Consider the following 22690-nt stretch of genomic DNA (forward strand, 5'->3'; position numbering starts at 1 on the left):
ACACAACAACAATGTGATTTCAACTTTACTCATAAAAATTAATTAATTTATGATTGAACAATAACAATAATACTGACCAATAATCATGTTTTTATATACAAAGTCATCATTAAAGTTAATACAATTTTAGATCAGTTATATTGAAATTGAAGAATTCTTTGGAAATGTACACACGTGATACATCACAAATTGAACAGTTTCTTCAACTGTTGTGTTGTGTCTGCTGGTGATGTGACACTATGGCCAATAGTCCTTTCATCACTGTAAAGTTCATAGTCATTGCCTCCTTTCTGGGTCTTGTCGCCAAAGAAATGGATTTCATTGTAGCCATCATCAACCACGTAACGTAAGCAGTACCTTTTATCCCAGCCAGTGGGAAATACATCTATGCTGATCTGCCCTCCTGAAAGAGAGAACACTACATAAATTTCTCAGCCTACCAATTCATACGTACGCATTATCAAAAGAAGCAAAATTCTGAAGAATATTAAGTGTAAAACAGCAAAAAGACTAAATTTTTCTTCATGATAGATGTGATAAACAGTTTTAATATGCCATATAAAGTTTTGTAAAGTTTGTAAAGTTTCCGTGTTGCGAATTGAATGGTATTTCCGACTAAATTCAAAAGACCACTGAAATACCACCCAATATGCAATGCAGAAATACAAAACTTTACATATGGAATAAATCTTTGTTTTTTCAAATTCTTACAAATCATATCTCAAATAAAATTATGCCACATGCCTCTTTTTGTATTGTGTCAATGTTCTGAATTCTCATTAATGAATTTTCCACTCCCCAATGGCTTGTATGTACTTTTATTCATAGCACCCTATTTTACAGATAAATTAAAATTTCCAGAAAGTTTATAGTATTTATCATTATCCAATTTGGTGGTGAATCTTATGCATTGCTTCACTTCTCTTTCTTGTAGAATTAATATTTTTTCCAATTAGGTTGTTGTTTCTCTATTGGGTGTAAAATATACTTTTGTCACTTACTTCGTTAAAAATCTGCTATCCTTGGCACTATGTTGCCCACTGTTAAAACTTCATCCTGTTGGTAAATGTTATCACCAAATAATGTTATGCATGCATACATGAAACCATGGTATTGTTTCCAATATGATTAGTCAAACTTTTATCTCCAACAGTGAAATTATTTTTACAAGAGCATAAGATTATTTCAGAATAGTGGACATGAATGTGGAAGTACAAGGACTGATCAGAAAGTGTGAGACTGATTTTTTTTTTTGCACAGCCTCCTGTATCGTTACATGTTTGTAATGTGCATGCATATCGGACAAGAGTGGGGTTTCATACATAATACCCAGAGATGGCAGCACCATCAGATTCTTTGTTTATAAGCAATGCTCTTTGGTCTAGGCACTGTGTGCATTTCACAAAATGGAGGTGAGGAGCAGTATGCAGCAATCTAGTGGACACATGTCGTGAGGTGCTACATCTCTTCAGTGATGCTTTCAGGAATCAGCTTTGATGAGTCGTGGGTGCCCCACTATGACCCAGAAGGGAAACAAGCCAGCACAGTATCTAATTGCCAACACCAAAAAAGGTGAAAGTTGTTCCATCTGCAGAAAAGGCGATGGTGATCACTTTCTTTGTAACAGAATGATGTACCAGCATGCATTTCGCCCGTACACTACCATTACAGCAGAATACTACACGTCAGTGTTGGAGACACTGAGGAGGCACATTGCAAATAAATGACCACAACATTCATCGGAATGGGTGGCAATTTCATCATATCAATGAATGACCTCATGTGGGAAATCAAGTCCTGGCATATTTGGTGAAATTGAACATCACCTGTGTACCACATCCTGCTTATATCCCCAACCTAATCCCCTGTGATTTCTTTCTGTTCCCTGTACTCAAGTCAAAGCTACGGGGCAATCGTTTTGCAGACTATCAGGCAGTGATGAAGAAATGTGAGGCAATTCTCAAGGATCTCGCAAAGAATGGCTTACATCATGTGTTTGTGGACTGGCAGAAACATTGTGATCAGTGCATTCAAGTCGGAGGGGACTACTTTCAAAAATATCATGTAACCCTTCTACCCGAGTAATAAACATCTCTACAAAAATACTCAGTCCCACTCTTTGTTGATCAGCACTCATAAATTTGAAGATATTAATTTTCACATTTGTTAGTTACAGGAAGTACCGTGCGTCCATTTCGATCTGCAGCCGAGAGATCGGGAGAAGCGTGGCGGGCGGCGCTGACGGAGAAGCCGACATTTGCGGCCTGTAATGCCCGCTTATTTTTATAGACATATGCAGACATTTATATAAATATTGCAAAACGATCACTAACCTGTGTTATAACACGCAAAAGTTCTTCTGTAATTCATCCAAGTTCTGCTCTTATATACACAAATAAATACGCTATAGAAACGATGTTAAGAGCCACAGATAAAAAAAGCATTTTAATCATGGTTTTGATCAGTAACGTCCTGATTAAGTTTATATCCTTGAAAGAGTTTTGTGGCGATGGGAATCGTTTGGAGGTTTCGAATGTGCAACACTGTATCAGGATTACACTGCAGACGAAACCGATAAAAGTGAATGGTTTTCGTGAGGTTCCTCGCAATCCGAAATATCCGAGCTCGAGTTTTTTGTTCCTTCGCGACTAGATGAAGACAGAGTTGTAAATATAGTGGCGAGCAATGTAAACCAAGAGCGTGTTAATTTCGTACTGTGCGCAAGAGTGTTATTCTTGGTTACTTGCAGTTACTTGTTTGTGTTATTGTAGTGTGTATGTGTGACGTGTCAGTGAGACGATTGGAATGCCAGCCGCAAGATTCACGTTAGAACAAAGATTTTTTTATGTATGACACGTACCTACGTGAAAACAAACTCGTGTAGAGACGTGTGTAGGTAATTTGTACAGAAATTCCCATGCGTTTCAACTCCACACAGAGATACGGTTAGATATCTTGTCCTTAAATTACGAGAAACTGTATCGTTAAATTTTAAAACACCTAAGCAAAAACGACGGATTGTAACCGAAGCAAAACTCGATGATATTGGTGCAGCGTTAGAACGTTCTCCAAACAAACCTCTACGCCGTGTTTCACAAGAGGTGGGCGTGTCAAAATCATCGGGACATACAGTCACTAAGCTACTAAAATTAAAACCTTACTCTTATAACACAGGTTAGTGCTCGTTTTGCAATATTTATATAAATGTCTGCATATGTCCATAAAAATAAGCGGGCATTTCAGGCCGCAAATGTCGGCATCTCCGTCAGTGCCGCCCGCCACGCTTCTCCCGATCTCTAGGCTGCAGATCGAAATGGACGCACGGTATTAATTTGTGAAAAGTAGGATGCAGAAATGACTGTACTCACAAAAAAAGAAGGGAAGGGAAATATGGAAGTACTGAGTCAATCAAACCCAACGATCTGAACCTACTCAAATCTTATACATAAAATCTGAATGAATACTGTATAGCTGGTGGAACATTCATTCCATTTCCTGATTATTTTTTTTGGGAGGGGGGTTCTGTTATAATGCAATTGGTAGACATATGCATTAGTTTATGTAGAATATAGTAATTGGAGATATGGCTCTGTTACAAATGACTGATAATTAATTAATTAAAATAGTACTGTCTAAGCATGTAGGAACAGGATTATGATTTGAAATTAGTTTTCACACAGAAAATGCAAAATGAGATTGAAATACAAAACATTCTATGGAATGTTTTTAAAGGCTGAATCACACTGAACTGGATTTCCAGTAGGAATGTCCTAGTTTTCCAGTCTAACTGGAAAATCCAACAGAAAATCTAGCTTCGTGTGATTCAGGCATTAGATCATGTTACCCAATACATGGCTGGTTACGTGGGTGTATACATATGGGATAGAAAAATTACTGAGAATCATCAATAGTACATGTTGACAGATATGGATAAAGTTAAAATGACGTGGAGTTTGTTAACGTTGTTGTTTGAGCAATTTGCGCAGATAGGCTAATCAGAACTGGACTTACGGTTTAGCCTATCCTGATGGTCGATTTTGGAATTATTCCTGTATTTCTGTAGAGGACGGATGGTCGGTATTTCGACCAGCTTAAAGGCAGCCAGGGGCATGATCACATCACCCCCACCTTCGCTCATGATCAAGAAAATGTGGGGCCCCAACTCCACACCCCCTATACGCCTTCATAGTGTGGTGCACAGCATGGGCGGAGCACTTTACTTTGAACTTTTTTGTTCATTAGTATGTACCTCTAAAGGTATTAGTACTCAAATTACAAAGCAATATATCCATTGTTACTACATCATTTTATTTTGCACTTCGTGGATAGTTTGCAAAGCGAGCGCTTGAAAAGGCACTGGCTTCAGCGGGAATACAGGTACATGAGGGTCGGTCGACTAAAGGTTAGAGGGGAATCTGAACCACTGTGCAATTTGCCTCCACCTTGGGTCGAACCTGTAAGTTGACACTACACCATTGGGGAGGCATTAATTTAGAAAAGGATATGTACAGGGAGGTTATTGCAGCATGCCACCGCTTCAGCGTCGGCCGCTTGCCGGCCCAGTCATGCAACAGGTGCCGGCAAATTGCGTAACAGATAGCCCGTTACACAAACCGCTTGTTTTGTAATGTTTCCACTTTTCACAATTATAGTTACAATTACAACTTAAATAAGCACGTACCTTGCCGCAAGGATGCTGGAAAAGGTGTCCTCTAAAATACAAATATTTCTGGCACTTTATTTCTGCCCATATCGCTTCTGACAGTAATGACTCATCCAACATAAAGGATTCAATTTTTCATTCTTGTCTTGCCTTCGAATAAACAAAACCGTGACTCTTATTTTGCAGATAACACAAGATTAATCCTTTTGAACACTAGAGTCAGTGGCGTGCCCAAGATTTTCGAGGGGGGAGGTTACGTATACATTATTATGCAAAACGAAAGCGCAGATAAACGAATTATTTAACAGTGTCACTTAATTTTAACGTGTGAATATTTTTGAAGTAAAGTAGCGATCATACACTGTGTGCGTTTTTCTTTCTGAGAGCGCCATTTGAAATAAGCACTTTTCCCCTTTTGCTACTATGGGATAAACTGAATATAAAAGGCTATAACTGCTCAACAACTGCATCTTTTTAAGAAATTTAAATTCTAAATGTAAGAATGAACAAAAAGCAACATTTTATGTAAATTCTGACAATTGTGAGTCCAGGGGGAAACGGGGGCCAAATCCCAAAGTTCTATTTTCCCCGTAATTACGCAAAATTTCTGAACGTCGTAATTTCCATATTTTTTTTTTTTTCAAAGTTGCGGCAGGAGCATTACATATCCTCATAGAGTAGTCTTTTGTTGTGCTTCTCTCAAAATTTGGTCCATCCAGTGTCTATAGAGCCGACGCTAGAAGCGAAATTCCTCAGATGTCGCAAGAGCATCAGCGGCTTATCGGAGTAGTGGTAAGCCGCGAGAAGCCTCTCGATACTACGCGAATGAAACAGCTGTCGGCTACCAGTTGTTTAGACGTGTTCACTTCGGTTTGCGTTTATCAGTACTCGTGTTGTTCAGTGCTAGTGCTTTATCGTGTGTTAATTGTTATTCATTCATTAGTTATGCCGCCAAACAAATATAGTCTTGAACAAAGAGTTTTTATGTACGATACTTACATGAAAACGAACTCTTGCAGAAAAATAGTCAGGCGATTCGCAAGAAAATTTCCTGGCAATCCTGTTCCGGACAGACATACTGTTTACAACTTCGTTAAAAGATTACGAGAGACAGGATCTCTTGAACCTAAGAAACGTGTTTCCAGACGACGTGTTCTTACGGAAGAAAAGCTAGACGAAATTGGTGAACGACTTGAACATACTCCAAAAAAATCCCTCAGTCGGCTTGCTCAGGAAACAGGCATTTCAAAATCCTCAGCACGAAATGCCACTAAATTACTTAGATTAAAACCCTACAAAATTACAGTGGTTCATGAATTGCAACCGCGCGATCACGCGACTAGAGTTCGATTCTGTAACTGGATGCTGGATAATATTGTTGCTGGCAGAGTAAATCCAGAATTAATCATATTTTCAGACGAAGCTTGGTTCGAATTGAATGGCCGAGTTATTTCACAAAACAATCGCTATTGGAGCGCAGAAAAACCTGACCTTGTGCATGAAGTTCCGCTCCATCCTGCAAAAATTGGTGTGTGGTGTGGTTTGAATGCGCACAGAATAATAGGGCCTATTTTTTATGAAGGTACTATCAATGGTGAAAGGTATCGAAGAGACATACTACAACCATTTTTTGAACAATTAACGGACATTGAATGCCAGCAGTCATTTTTTCAGCAGGACTCTGCTACTGCTCACACTGCTTATGAATCACTTAATTTTATTGCCGAGATTTTTGAGAACAGAATTATCAGTACTGAGTTGTGGCCCTCTCGTAGCCCCGATCTTACTCCTTGTGATTATTATTTATGGGGAACATTAAAAAACAAAGTGTATCAGAATAACCCGCGTACAATAGAGGATTTAAAAGAAAATATAAGAAGAGAAATTGCCAGAAGGAGCTTATGGATGTTCAGAGGAATTTCATACGCAGATGCCGGAAATGTATTGGTGTTGAAGGAGGTCATTTTCAACATCATTTATAACACAGAAGGTTAGTGATCATCATTATTATTAGTTTTAAATATAATTTTACACTTTCGGTTTGCTTTATGCTGTTTCTGTTACGGACTATCTGTTACGCAATTTGGCGGCACCTGATGCATGACAAGGCCGGTAAGCGGCCGACGCTGAAGCGGTGTCTAAGAAAGATTACATGTCAAAAATAAAGTGCCAGAAATATTTGTATTTTAGAGGACACCTTTTCCAGCATCCTTGCGGCAAGGTACGTGCTTATTTAAGTTGTAATTGTAACTATAATTGTGAAAAGTGGAAACATTACAAAACAAGCGGTTTGTGTAACGGGCTATCTGTTACGCAATTTGCCGGCACCTGTTGCATGACTGGGCCGGCAAGCGGCCGACGCTGAAGCGGTGGCATGCTGCAATAACCTCCCTGTATAATGATGACAATGCAACTCTGTGTATCTGTGCAGCACAGTTTTCGGGAGAGGAAATATCATGAGACGCTGAAAAAAATACATGTTGATGAATGTACGTACGTACCTATAGTGTATGTGAGTCCAAGGTCAGGGAATTCCTCCTGCAGAGCCTTAACAAAATTCTCCCTTATTCTGTGCTCCTTATCATATTCTGCAAACTGTTCCCTTTCTGCCTGGGTGCAACTTCGTCCCACAGGGCACACATTTATGAGGCCTGTACGGAATTCTATGAACGTCCCTCGCTTAGCAGGCAATGTGATGTTTGACATATAACGGAGTGCAAAGTTTATGAACTTTTGCAACTTTTCTTCCCCTACGTGTTTCTGAATGCTCTGTGAATGAAGACAAGATAGAAAAGAAAGGTGTCTGAATTATGCTCAAAATAACAAGAGGTTAGACAACACTGGCTTCCAACTTATAAAGATAATGTGTGTTAACTGCTAGAATTTCTCATTCCCAAATAGTCACTATCCTTCAACCAAATATCCATCTTCACTTTTCAATTCCCAACTACTTTTTAGCATATTTTTGTTGATATTGTACAGTTGTGCTACTTGATGATTAAAAGTAACGGCTTATCTTTTGTTTATTATAACAAAAACTCTCCCCCCTGGAAATTTTTGAGGCCAAGATTGTTGGTGGGGGAAATCCCCCCCAGGATTTCGCACCCTGCATTACACACCATGTTTGAAAATGATTTGAACGATTTCAACTCGTTATATTTTATTCATAAATTGTCAAAATAAGATAGAATGTGCTCAATGTGAGAGCAGAGCACCCTTCATTACTCTGCACATGTCCAACACGATAATCCACATTTCAGCATGTTCTCATCAATGGTTTGCAACTCTGTGGTAATTCAATAGAGTTCCTTGCTCTTCATAAAATCATGTATGAAACTGACATTGCACTCACGACTGATCTACTCTTGCAAAATGCTATTTTACAATGGGTCCGCCTGGTGGCAGAATTTAGAACTACTGACACCATTCAAAAAAAAACTTAACGTTGTGTTCAAATGTATTTCAAAAGGATATTTGATCAGTGATTATGCTATATTGCTCATGGAACGTGTTTTTATCATTCAAATAATTTTGAAACATTCTGTATATTCTTTTTTAGTTGGCTGCTTTCTCTCTCTGCTTACAAACATGTAAAGTAGAAGGAAGGTTCCTATACTGTTGCCTTGAATTTACATTTTTTTAGGGGTTTATGAGAACAAAAACTTAAATTAGAAAACTAGTTTTCTTCAATGGCTACACACTGCTCCCAATGATTTGTCCAATCTTGTAAAAGTCTCCTGAAACTTGTTTTGTGGGTCTGGTATTAAATTGTGTTGAATCTCCTCTAAAGATTTACACCCTTACAAGTTTGATTACAACTTTGGAAACAAGAAAATAAAATACATACTGAGGCAGAGTATGGAGAGAAAATTGAGTGATGTATGAGGGTTATAGTACCCGTAAACTAGTGGTTCCCAAAATGTGCACAGTGGTGCCCTGGGATGTCGCAAAATGTTTCAATATTTTCAGTGAAATGATAGGATTGTCCCAAATATGTGCTTATTTAGTACTTTTGACACACAAAATGTTTCTGAACTTGAAATATGTGTTCATTTTTTAACTTCAGGCAAGCAACCTAACATCACTAACGGAGTGTTGAAAGTGTTACATAGGCCTACATTCTGACTTGGGTACCACGGAAATGTCTTGAAAGACTAAGGGAACCGTGAAACGAAAAAGTTTGGAACCCCCTTCGTAAACAAACATTTCGTCTCTTGTCATTAGTTTTCAAAGAGTTTTCAGCACCATATGCATGCTTCAGTCAGTTTCTGCTGAATGATATATGTAAGATTAACAGGGAACTTTCATTGTATATTTACATAAACAAATGTAGCTTGCAGACTATTGAAGGTACTGTGATGCAACTGGCGCTAATGTAGTATTCTGCTAAACAGTGCTGCAAGCCTGGGAATAATACATTGTTTTTTCTTCGACTAAACACATCTTTTTTCTTTCATGTTTGGGGAATAAACACATTTTGCAATGGGACCAGAAATTTGTAATACAAAATGTATAAACAAGGTTCTACTGTATTATACAGTGCCTTTTTCAGTTGACATACCCGCAGAATGGAAGATCACATCTGACAGCAAACAGGATACAATATCCATGTAACTGGAGCCGCTAGCTATGCAATGAAAGAATCTCATACAATTACACTGAGAGTTACAATTAAAATGAGCACGTACTTTGTTACATGAGGTGTTGGAAATTATGTCCTCCAGCATCCACACATTTAACACATTTATAACATTTTTAAAGGAAATTTTCACTAGCATGCATCAGTTCCTCTTCCATGCTTCAATTTCCCTCCCGATATTTTCTTTCAAATCTTCTAATGTATGGTTTCAGGTTTCAAAGCTTGGTAGCTTGCCACGCAGATGTCATGAAAATGTCTGCTTCTTGTGCAAGGCACCGGAGTTATTTTTAATCGTACTTCAACGTTCTCCTCATTAAGCACATGTCGTTTTACCCTTTGCTTCTTATCAAGAACAGACCCTGATTACATAAATTTGTTCACAAGCATCCGAACACAGTCTCTGTGTGAAACAGCAACATGTGGGAGTTCTGCTGCAAAATGCATTTTAATCTCCCTACAAGAATTTGTAATGACGTAAGTGTAGTGAATAAAAATGCACTGTTTCAAATTGTAAGGATAGCTTGGTAACTTGGTAACACCTTAACACTTCATAAATACATGCAAACTGGGCACCAGCTATGTGGATAGTAAAGCCAGTGGCGTGCCCAAAGGGGGGGTGGTGGTGGGGGTTATGACCCCTTCTCCTTTGGCCCAGTATTCCTAAAAAAAGAACATCAAAGGTAGGAAAATATGACAAAATGAATGCCGAGTACCAAGAAAAAGTATACATAACCCCTGCCTTTCGAAAATCCTGGGCATGCCATGCCACTAAATAAACCACTGATGCATCCAGTGGCAAGTCAGCATACAGCTGTGAGTCTAAATGCGGGCAGATTCAATCTTACTTTCTGCTGAGCTAGCCACCATTCTGCAGGCAACTCGACCAAAAAAGGCACTGTATATATATTTTCCTGCATCTTTGTTTTAAAAAAGTATTAATTTTATAAAAAACGTTGCAATATATTTTTTTTACGAATTGTCACATTCAGCAAAAAATATAGGCTCAACCAGGACCCAATCGTGTTCCCAACATACCGTGCCACTGCCCTACCAACTGAGTTACCAAGCCAGACCTGGTTTCATGTGAAACACTGACATCGATGGTGCCTATACATGGAAATACATACAAATTTCAGCGAAAAATGGTCACTCGGCCTGCTTTGGTTGAGTGATGGCATGTTATGCCAGAGAGTTCCATCAGGCCTGCATTTGTCTCTGAAATACCTAAATATTGCAATACCTGGGATTTTTTTTCATGAAGGGGCAAGCATTGTATTTCTCCAGGGGGTGTGTAAACGAGGCACATTTTTTCCCCATAAGAGTATTGTCCCCTCAAAAAATCATTACTTCAGTTTAATGTTATCATGTTCCTGCAAGACCCTTGCAATAATTAACATATATTACTGTGACTGAAATTAAATTGTGTGTGTGTGAAATATGTATTTTTTGGTTGACTTTAATTTTCCCAGGAAAGGGGGGGGGGTGTCATAGCCCCCACTTCTGGACATCTATGCACTGTTTTATAGGGACTGCATTTACTTTACTGAAAATTCTGCATTGTATTTCTCATTATGTTTTGACACTTCCTATATTTCAGAAGTTTCATCTTTTGTTTATGCACATGCACAAATATAAAAGAATTCACAATAAGCAAAAGACACAAGTCACTGTTTGGTAAGGTACATTTCCATTTACAACATTAAGAAAGAAAAGGTAATGCACATATAAGGAAAATTGTATTACCTGTATTCCAACAAGCTGGCCATTCTTATATGCTATTAAGCCATTTTCAGAAAACACGTAGTCATATCTTTTTACCACTGAAATGAAGAATATGTTAATTTTGGTTTAAAACATGAGAATTGAAAATATCTACAGATGATGTTATTTCTCCCAAAGATGATCATGTGTTTCAGGTATTGCTTATAAGTTAATGTCAAGTTAGAACATTGTTGCATTGCATGTTAAACCTGTCTGTGAAACTTGTCAACTAAGTTTAGCTAATATAGTTACTCAAGTAGGTTATGGCCTTAAATAAGCAAAGTTTATTTTTTTGCAGTATTAACTTAAGTCTTTTAGAAGTACATCAAAATTTGATAACTGACTTGTGAGAAATTATTCTTGCATCTAGAGTATAGCATCAATTATGGTAGTCTGTTCATGGAACAAAATAATACAAAACTTTTGAGTTGTCTTTTTTCAGGTAGCTTAAGATCTCCCTGGTGGTGCAGTGGAAATACTGTTACCTATTCTGGGTTCGATCCCCACTGGATATATAGACAACTGCAAGCATAATAGTAAGCAAATTGTCCATACTATTTTTGTTATTCTTTTTATTCCACATCCTGCATTCTTTTAAGGAATGGAATTCTGTTGATGCAAAGGAGATGTTGATATACATATATAAATTATATTTTTGTGTTCTCGTCGTCGGGTGTGCATTGCATAGTGATTGGATCCCAATTTAAACTGTATGTTCAGTTCCAAGTAGCCTATCTCAGCATAAAATGAACTTAAAACCAACTGATTTCCTTACATGTAGCCCATAAAAATGAATACGAGCCATATACACCTGTACATATTATTATCAGACTTGCCACACACCACAACTGTTTTTATTTAATTGCAACAATGGTGGCAACAATACATTATGATAAAAAAAATAAAAAAAGAGCTCAAATTAAATCCAGCAACAATTCAGTATCGGCCATAATCCAAACACAAGTCTCTGTAATGCATGCTATATAAGTTTCTACTTTCCTAAACAAGAAACACTAGAAGAATCTATGTAGATTTTAATTTAACCTTTAGACTCCCGAGCAGGTTTACGAAAATACCCCCATTCTGCCCCGGGCTTCTCGGCAGGAATTTTAAGTTCGAACACTTTTTGGAGAAAATTGTTATAACTCTGGCACTATAAGAGCAATCTACTTTGGATAACTTTTGTTTTGCAGCTAAAACATCAGCGCATGCAACCGTGTACAATTCAGAACGCTGGACCGAGGAAGGGGGGCATGAGCCCCAAAATTTCAATGGAAAAAAAATCTGGAGTTTGCTTCCTCTTCTCCCATTATTTTTGGGAGAAGGCACGAACTTTAGTATTATTTTCGAAGAAAGGACATTTCTCAAGAGAATGAAACATGTTTCATGTTCTTGGGTGCTATACAAGTTGAATAATAAGCCAAAATGTGAATTTTGTTTTTACGAAAAATAAGTAATTTGCATTTTTGGAGGAAAATTGTTATAACTCGGGCACTATGGGAGCAATCTACTTCGGATAAGTTTTGTTTTGCAGGTAAAACATCAGAGCATGCAACCGTGTACAATTCAGAATGCCGAAGCAAGAAAGGGGGGTTTGTGGGACGCAACCCCCGAATTTCAATGAAAAACATCCAAAAAATCTGGAGTTTGCCCCCTCTTCTCCCGCTATTTTGGGGAGATGGCACAAAACTTAGTATTCTTTTCAAAGAATGGATGTTTCCAAAGAGAATGAAACATGTTTCCTGTTCCTGGTGAATAATCCGCCAAAATGTGAAACTCTGTTCGGAAATGTGGCATGGATATGTTGCTGAGGAGGAAGAGGGGGGGGAGGTTGGTCATGAATGTGAATTTCCCAGGTTTGCTCCAGACCTGTGTCACAGTTTCCACCCAAACATAAGAGTATGAAGGTCCAAAAAGCACATTCATTTCGTAATCAGCACCATGATACCATATGGTATATCATTAGGGCAGTACGACCTTATTCTGATGATACCATATGGTATCATCGGGAGAGTCAAGGTTAAAAAAATGGTCTTAGGGTACTTTTGGCCCCCCTTCAGAAAGTGCAATATTTTATATTGTTTGTGAACAGAGTAACATATAAATATCTATGACCTTGATAATATTCGAGCATAATTCTCGGTTTTCAAGGCAAACTTCCCAAAAAATCAAGGGTACAGGCAGATGTACAACACATCTATTTCTGCCTTATGCATTTGAGCCTCTCACCCCCCCCAAAAAAAAACACTTTTAACAATATAAAGGATATGTGTGATTCCAATTCTATCAAAAAGTTTTAATTCAATTAAAAACACACACACACACATATATATATATATATATATATATATATATATATATATATATATATATATATATATACACCAAATATTCAATTTAAGGTGTGGAGTTTACATTTGCCATTTCACATATTCAGGCTCGAAATACATACATCTACAAACACAAGTCACAAATGTAACGGGATATACTAATCTACGAAAAACTGTTAATTGTAAATGTTCAAAATCAAATTTACCTAATCAATTTCAAGATGTCTTATCTTGAAATAATCTTCTGTGTGTCTAATAGATTGTTCTGCAAAGGACACTAACAAAGTAAAAAGATTGAATTCTGTTTCATTTTTCACGCAGCTTTCTTCTTTTCCTTCCTCGATATATATAAAAGCTAAACTGAAAAACTTGTGTCTGGGCATTAATAAGTATGTATAAATTCAATGGGATATTGTTATGTAGTAACAAATATGCAGTTCATATTTTGCCAGTGGGAATTCCTCACATTAAAATTCTGATCCCCGGTAAACGTCTCCAACTTGTTTATATTGTTATTTTTCACGTTCGTATTTACATATTCTCCATTGCTAAGGATTCTTTAAGGTGGGATTTCGCTTCTTTCACGAAAATAGCTTCAATTTTCCACATATAGAGTTATTATTGTTTGTTCCTTTTTTGCTTGCGTTACACACAATATGGCGAGCAACTCTCGACTAGCGTTGTCTATCATCAGTGGGTATGCAGTGTTTCCAACCTTCTTCACCGAAAAATACCTACTTTCGTGTTACTGATTTTGTATTTTTTTCCACATTCGAAAACCCCACAAACCATGCACAGTTAGGTTAGGTCAGGTCAGGCAAACGTAGTTAAAATTGTCATCATCTTGCAAAACAACGGCATGGTTGGAAACACTGTTGGTCATCAAACGCACGGAACATTTGGTTCACGTAGTCAAAGGTAATGGAGGCAAGAGCTTTTGTGCATCGGAGAGACATTAATGTCGAAAAATACATGATTTACAGGACGAATAAATTGAATGAAGGGAGATAACACTTCCACGACCTTCCAAAAGTCTACAGAAACTCGGTTCCGTAAGTACTTTCTCCTGTAAAATTGAAGAAATACATTTCCTGGAGATCAGAATTTTACCCTCCATGCTGTGTCAATTTAAGTCAAACAAGGAATGGGGTGGGGTGGGGTGAAAGGATTCAATTAGTAAAATAATTGTTAAAATCTTGCCCTTGCCTCGATGTATTATTCCATGCCCTTCCCACCCTTCCTACAGACCCCCGAAAGCATTTAAAATTAAAACTTAAAACTGCACTCTCCTCGGTCTACCGTGCTGGTACCCGTTTGAATTTTTCTACTAAACTCATGACAAATGGAGTAATCTGAGTTATAAAGAATGAAAATTACAACCTGGAGATACCTTGCTACTCACCATCCATTCCTCCCATTTGTTCAGCTATCTTCTTCAGATCTGAACCTCCAACTAAACCAACATTACATTTTGGCTTCACCTTTTCCCTCAAAAAGGCATCCATTTCTGGAGATATATTCTGAAAATGATTAGGTTTATTTTACTTCACTTTTCTGCTACTTTTGGCAAATTGAAAATAATAGAAATGAATCGCCTTTATTGCAAAGATGAGGATAAGTGATAATATGAAATTGGTGAAAATATAATCACAAGAATACCAATGCCCAGGCTGGGATTTGAACCTGGGACCCTTGGCATCATAGTTCACTGTGGTAACCACTCTGCCATGGAGTTCAGCTTTTAAAAAATATATCTTTATATATTTACATAACTAACTAACTAACTAACTCTCTAGCCTTCTTAAACCCGAAGGTTCATGGCTGCAGCAACACAGGCCTTCCATCTGTCCCTATCTTGTGCAAGATCTATATACTCTTTTCGATCCCTACCGATTTCCCTTAGGTCCATCTCGACGTTGTCCCTCCATCTTCGTCTTGGCCTTCCTACTGGTCTCTTACCATCAGGTTTCCCAACAAGAATCCTGTAAACTCCTCTTTCCTCTCCCATTCGTGCCACATGGCCTGCCCACCTAAGTCTTCTTGATTTAATTATTCTAATAATGTCTGGACATGAATACAAATTATGTAGTTCTAAATTATGTAACATTCTCCACTCACCTGTCTCCTCATCCCTTTTAGGTCCAAAGATTTTCCTAAGGATCTTATTTTCAATTTATATATTTACATACAAAAACTTATTACTTTTCAAAATTTACATTGATAGCACATGACAAATGTTTAATTGTGTACAAAATTTCAACATTTTATAATCATTGCACACTTTCGTACCACACATAAACAAAAATTATGGAAAATAAATATATTTTATCTATTCTGATGTACTGTTGAGGTGACCTTTCAATTTTGTAAATGTAACACTGTACTAAATTTATTTTACTCTTTTTTAAGGTCAATACTTTTACATTTTACATAGCCAATTCCCTTCTAAATAATTCTTCCTTACCTGTCGTGGTGCAGTGAGGGTTCCATCAACATCAAACAAGCAGATTACTTTTTTCTCACTAGACATTTTCTTCCTCTTTAAATACTGCTTCTTAGGTTTCTAGAGTTTCTTATGAAGACTTCAGAAGATGCGTGTACTTACTGCAAAATAAGCATTTATTTACATGCTTATTGAGAACTATTGTTAAATGTTTATCATTACACTATGGAAAAAAATAATAATCAGCACTTATAGTCAGTTTGTTTGAAATAACTAAAATAAGGTCTAATTTAAATATGCTAGATGCTTTACACGAAATGTACAGAAGGAAGTTTGAAAATTTATATTTGAAGTTTGGAGAATTGTGCCAAAATTTATTACTGTTAAATTTTAGCCTGATAGGTTACAAAAGTTAACTTAAATTAAATTTAAAAAGTTAAATTTGGTAACTCATCTAAACAAAATGGATTTCTTCATTTTTACAGAAGAAACTATATATGCAAATCACTTTCTGAAGCATTGTTGAAGTTACCAAATGTATTTTCTGTCGTCGTTTCATCTTTTTGACCCTAAATTCATGTTTATATGTATAAAAATATTTCAATCGCCGTTGCTTGCATGTGCTTCCTCTACGAGAACCGGATGTTCTGTGCGTTTGATGACGTAACCCCTTGTCACTGTTTCCAACCACCCAGCGTTTTTTTTCATGATGACATGACCCCAAAGTTAGCTATGCTTGCCTAACCTAACCGTGAATGGTTCGTGGGGATATCCGTGAATGTCTTGTGGGGCTACCTGTGCATGGTTCTACGACCCCAAATTTTAACTATGCTTGCCTAACATACCCTAACCTTACCGTGAATGGTTTGTGGGGTTATCCGTCAACGGTTATACGACCCCAAAATTTAGGTATTAGCATAATTTCAAACACGGGAAAAAATAGAAAATTAATAACACGAAAGTAGGTTTTTTTTTTGGTTTAGAAGGTTGGAAACACTGCATAACCACTCCAAATCAACAAAACACAAGCACGGTGTGCGATGATCCAGAATGCTAGCACGTGAAAAAAAGAACAACAATAATTACTTGTAATATGAAAAAATTGAAATTATTTTCGTGAGAAATTCATAATTACACCTTACAGAATGTTCCGCAATGCAGAATAAGTAAGTAGCAATGTTAAAAAGGACTAAATAAATTAGTTATAGGTGTTTTGACTAGATGAAGGTAGTAATGTAAATTTTAACTCTTGGAAATGTATTTTTTGACTTATACTATGGCAACCTAACATTTCCAAACAAAACTCCAAATCTGTGCAACATGTAAAGTAGTAAAATTCAACAAAATGTATGTGACCACAAGTTCTAATTCTCTGGTGTAACTACATTCCCATATAATTGAAATATATACACAACAACTTAGCAGAAAAAAAACAAAATTTAGGTTGAAATCACATGTTAACTTTTTTCCCTTACATTTCCAGCCCCCTTCCGCTATGTACTATAGTTAATTATTTACATCATGCATGAGAAATTAAAACAAGAAGTAAATGACTGTGATTTCACATTACACTAATACTACTGTGTGTATGGGATGACTAATCTCAAGACACACCTGCAAAGAAAAAGGAAAATGCTTTTACATGCCATCAATTAGGCATTGAAAAATGGCGTAACCTCCTGTCAGTGTTTCCAACGACGCGGTGTTTTGCAAGAAGATGAAAAAACGAAATATACATTCCCGATATTACTACGACCCCAAATTTTAACTATGTTTGCCTAACCTAACCGAACCGAACCTTACCGTGAATGGTTTGTGGGGCTATTTGGGAATGGTTCAAGGGGCATTTTTCAGTTAAGAAGGTTGGAAACACTGTATACTCACTGATCATCGATGCTACTGAAGCTGTAAATGCCATATTGTGTCTTAAGCAAGCGAGAAAAGGACGAACAATCATTACTGTTATCGACATTATTTTCGTCAGAAAAGCAAAATCACTCCTTAAAGAATCTTTCGCAATGCACAATAGATATGTACGAATGTAAAAAGTGATGAAATAAACGAGTGAGAGGTGTTCGGCCGATTGGAAACAGGTAATGAAAAAATGAACAGTTCTAATCTGAAAACCACTATTAAACAGCCAGAACATCCCATTATTCTAAGAGCAACCCAGATGATATTAAGTTACAATAAAATAGAAATTCATGATTTTCTATACTTCAGCTCGTATATTCATTTCTAGAGTGCACAAACCTCACATCACGTGCACTGCTAGGTGGTGTACGGTTCAAAAGTCTAGCCGGTAAGTTGAATTCGAAGCGTAATAATCACACATAATAAAACTAATGTGGTACCTATGCGATCTCCACTGAACACCTCTCACTCGTTTGTTTAATCTTTTTTTACATTCATACTTACCTATTCTGCATTGCGAAATATTCTTCAGGGTGGCATTTTGCTTTTTCCATGAAAATAACTTCATTTTGTAACATTAACAGTAATTATTGTTCTTCGTTTTTTTGCTTGCATAACACACAATATGGCGGGCACATCTTGACTAGTGTTGTGCATCATGAGTGGGTATGCAGTGTTTCCAACCTTCCTAACCGAAAAATACCTGAAAGGCTGGCTGGAAGGAAATGGATGCAACAGCATTCGTGCATCGGTCACACATTTATATCAGTAACAGTTAGATATAGTGAAAACACATTTCTTCAAATTTACAGGAGAAATGATGGGAAAGTACTTACGGAATTGAGTTCCTGTGGACTTGTGGAAGCTGGGAATAGTGTTTTTTTCCATTCGTGCAACTTAATCGGCCGGTAAATAATGTCATTTTCGACATTAATGCATATCCGTTGCACGATAGCTCGTGCCACCATTACAGTCGACTACGTGAATCAAATGTTCCATGCGTTCGAATATGTAACCCCCTGTCAGTGTAGCAACCATGCGGTAGTTTTACAAGATGACGTGTGAAGGTTGCATTGTGAGCGTTTTTTTTTTTTTTCAATTTAATTTTCTGTTTGCCTAATTCAACCTTCCGTGGATGGTTTGTGGATCAATGTTAGCCTAAAAACCATCATTTTTCGGTTAATAAGTGTTAGTTTAGCAACCACGCGGTAGTTTTACAAGATGACGTGTGAGCGGTTTTTTTTTCCCCCAATTTAATTTTCTGTTTGCCTAACCTAACCTTTCGTGAATGATTTGTGGATCAATTTTCCCTTAAAAACCTTTTGTGAATAGTTTGTGTGGCATTTTTCGTTTCATAAGTTTGGAAACACTGCATATCAGCTGACGACAGACAACGTGAGTCAAGATTTGCCCGCCATATAGCAACGACCAATAAATTACTTGTAATGTGAAAAATTACGCTTTTTTCAGTGAAAAAAAACATAATCCCAAGTTGAAAAATGTTCCGCTATACATATAAGGTAAGTACAAATGTAAATAATTCGGAAATAAACGAGTTAAATGTGTTTTCAATATATCTAACTGGTACCCTTTATATCGAAGAAATAGATGATTTACCGGCAAAATTCAATGAACGATGCGAGAAAACACTTCCCCGAACTTCCACAAGTATAAAGTAACTGCATTCGGTAAGTAATTTCTCCTGTAAATTTGAAGAAATCCGTTTTCCAGATATAAGAAATTTACAGAAGAGAATATCTCCACAAATTTTCGGAATGCTAATTTCCGTAAGTAGTTTTCTTCTGTAAAAACGAAGAAATCCGTTCGGCGGAGATCGCACCCTTACCAATGTCATTTATACATTCAGGGACAAAACTCAAATACGTGTACAGGTAGATTCCGGTAGATTTACATTTAACACGACACTCAGCTTGACACTCGTTGACAATAATAACACGTGTATACACACGAAGGTTCAGATTGCACAATAAATAACCTTGGACATCGCCACTGAACATGAACGAAACAACAAGAAGAAATTGTACCTGCAACGTGCGCAATATCACTTGCGTCTCCAACGTGGCGACAAAGCATTGACAACGTAAGAGTACAAGAGTTACGCCGAGCCCAATTATTATCGGTGAACCCACTTATCGTTGCGGATTGCTTTCGGACTGGTTAAGCGGTGACGTCACCAGAGCCAGAGCCAGAGCGTAGCCGACGAGTCTCCCAGATGTATGTTTCCAAACAAACCTTCAATCCACGTGCTCCTATCCTTTCGCATTGAAAACGTATCGGAGAGAGAGAGCTTTTGTTACAGTGACAGCTGTTAGGAAGCGAAATAGTGAGATGTGTCGCACATCAGTACAAAGATTAGATTCTGGTGAATACACAGATATTTTACCAATTGCTTACAGATGAGGGGTTCATTAAGAAATAACGTAAAAAATTGAGTATTTTTTTTTTAAGAAACACGTGAAAAAATGAAGCTTTCGTAATCAGGGACGGCGCTACAGGGGGCTAGGGGGCACTAGGTCTCAGCCCTTCCTGTAGCCCCCTAGATTTTTGTAGTACGGTAGGCGCATTTTGACCGAAAATTTAAAAAGTAAAGTTTACATTTTCCACTATAAAACTTACGTTGTTCAATACATTTTTTAGTTGGGTTAGATCGCAATTACTTTATTACGATGTGTTCTAAAATCCAGGGGCCACTGATAATTTGATACTAAGTAATTGACCAATCATGAGTCGCCAACCTTGCTACAGAGTCTGCATATACTAAGTTACCTTGGGAGTCTGCTGCCTGCCTGGTAGGTGGACGTATTCAGTGGCATATACAGCTAAATGTGTACAATTATAATTATTAGCCTCTGTAAATAGTTGATTGATTTGCTTTATTTTACTTCGCTTTTGTACCACTTTTTGCTAATTTGCGAAGATGGGGATGAGTTGAAATTGATGAATGGACACTCACAAACACCCATGCCCAGGCCGGGATTCGAACCTGTGACCCATGGCATCGTAGCACGATGTGCTGACCACTGCACCAAGGGGCCGGCTCCTCTGTAAATCGTATCACTATATTTCGGAATAGGTCTAACAGGTGTGAAAAATTATTTTTTATAACTAGAGCAACGTTCAATATCTGTTTGTTAGTTTCTCATTGGAGTACTGACAATTGAGTGTTAGCGAAGTTCTCTTATTGGTCTCAATGTTATATCTATTCTTAACTAACTCTCCAGCATTCTTAAACCCGAAGGTTTATGACTCCAGGAACACAAGCCTTCCTATCATTATCGCTGCAAATATTCGAGAAGGAGAAATACGAAGTTGAAGAATCAAAGAGTACACAAACAACCATGCTCAAGGTCCCGGGTTCGATCCCCGGCCGGTTCAAATCCGGGAACTTTTCTAACGGTGGAAGCGGCCCCGGCGCCTACCCAGCGTCGAATAACATGGGTACCTGGGGGAAACCCTGGGGGGTAAAGGCGGTCAGGGGCGTGATGCTGATCACATCACCCCCACTCACGACCGGATCAAGAAAGTGTGGGGCGTTACCCCCACACCCCCTATACGCCTTCATGGCGTGGTGCTATGCACAGGGGAACACTTTACTTTACTTTACACAAACTACCTAATTCCTAAATACTATGCATTGGAAAGATTAAATTTGGGCTCACAGCCCCTATAGTCTTAGCAATAAAATTGCTGCGTTGATATCAAGGGGTACTAGCCCTTAACAGGAAGTATGATTTTTTATTACATAATTGGAAGTATGTGTCTGACAGACACGGAACGCCGAAACTTTTGTTTCCTTGCAAAGTATTACATAGATTTATTCTTATAATCTAATATTATAAAATTTATTTCAAAATACATACACAACGCAAGTGCTACGTAAGAAAAAATAACTATTATTGAGAAAAACTTTTCTTTTTTTATGAAAATGCAACTTTGTTTGTCTCCTTCCGTGTTTCTCTTGTTTGAGAGTCGGCAAATCAGAGGCAGAGTAACAAAATTTAGAAACGCTTCACTGACATAGCTGATCTAAATATGGGTCTATCCATAGAATCAGTAGAAAATAGGAAAACCATATCCTCATGTCCAGACTTACAAATTGATGTAAGCATAAAAAGAGCTAAAAGTGCCTTTATTTCACACTTATGAGTTGGTCTGTAATTGCTCTTTTGATGCTCTTTGACTTTAATTCTTGTTTTCTCTAATTTTACATTTGTCCACAACAGAATATGATCAATAATGTCGTCATCAAAAATTAGAGACCAAATATCTTCCATTTGAGGATTTTCACCTAAATTTCTAACAATCTTTGTCAAGCTTGGAATTCCTCGTATTATATTTTGACGAGGAACACGTCTAGTCTTTGTTGGTTCTTTAGATTCCCAAGAATATCCTTCCTTACCTTGAAAGAAAGCTGGAACGTCATTCTCTTTATTTGTCCTGCAACTTACAGACGAAATACTAGCTTCGATATTACGACAATCTTCATCATCAGTGGAAGAACCATATGTCACAAGAATGAACATGGAGTCCACATCGGAATCATCATCAGAAAATAGATCTTCCATCTCCTCTTCTAGCCCATCTTCTTCTTCCACTTCTTCCCACATTTTTAAAACCTTGGCGCAAAAATTGGGTTCACCCAGTTTAGCTACATCGCTTAGTTTCCTTTTCCTAGATGTAGAAGGTCCTTCCTCCATTATAACTAAGTTCTAATCATCAACATCAATAATACTTGTGTGTAAGAAAACTACACTACTGGAAGTATGTGTCCACGGGACACGCAAAAAAACTTACGTTATTGGAAGTATGTGCCTCTCAGACACGGTAGGTTACAAAAAAGGTCTTATCAGCTAACACACAAGCGCGACCGACAACAATGAATCACACCACCAAACTAAGAAAAAAAAATTATGAAGGTA

The 22690-nt window shown here is 37.5% G+C and overlaps 1 protein-coding gene across 5 annotated transcripts; it reads right to left on the bottom strand.

Annotated features, from left to right (window-relative positions):
• Window positions 1–13: 13 nt before the first annotated feature.
• Window positions 14–19945, bottom strand: Pmm2 (phosphomannomutase). Of its 5 annotated transcripts, none has more exons than XM_083125950.1 (6): window positions 19796–19945; window positions 15858–15997; window positions 14796–14913; window positions 11046–11122; window positions 7165–7432; window positions 14–403 (listed from the first exon to the last, which is right to left on the bottom strand). In XM_083125950.1, the coding sequence occupies exons 2-6, from the start codon at window positions 15921–15923 to the stop codon at window positions 183–185; spliced, it is 750 nt and encodes a 249-aa protein (XP_082982076.1). In that variant the 5' UTR covers window positions 15924–15997; window positions 19796–19945; the 3' UTR covers window positions 14–182. The 5 variants fall into 5 exon arrangements, with proteins under 5 accessions (XP_082982076.1, XP_082982078.1, XP_082982077.1 ...); XM_083125952.1 differs by lacking the exon at window positions 19796–19945 and adding an exon at window positions 19663–19789; XM_083125951.1 differs by lacking the exon at window positions 19796–19945 and adding an exon at window positions 19597–19789.
• Between the last annotated feature and the right edge of the window lie 2745 nt (window positions 19946–22690).

The sequence above is a fragment of the Lepisma saccharinum genome, chromosome 7 (assembly GCF_977018435.1).
Source record: "Lepisma saccharinum chromosome 7, izLepSacc3.1, whole genome shotgun sequence".
Lineage (NCBI taxonomy): Eukaryota > Metazoa > Arthropoda > Insecta > Zygentoma > Lepismatidae > Lepisma > Lepisma saccharinum.

Excerpts from the sequence above, each read along its gene's own strand:
- Pmm2 (XM_083125950.1), bottom strand. The coding sequence starts at position 15,923 with ATGTCTAGTGAGAAAAAAGTAATCTGCTTGTTTGATGTTGATGGAACC. Across the intron at positions 7,433-11,045 it reads GCCAGCTTGTTGGAATACAG|AGCATTCAGAAACACGTAGG; the intron begins GTAATACAATTT and ends CTTCATTCACAG. Across the intron at positions 404-7,164 it reads TGGACTCACATACACTATAG|GAGGGCAGATCAGCATAGAT; the intron begins GTACGTACGTAC and ends TCTCTCTTTCAG.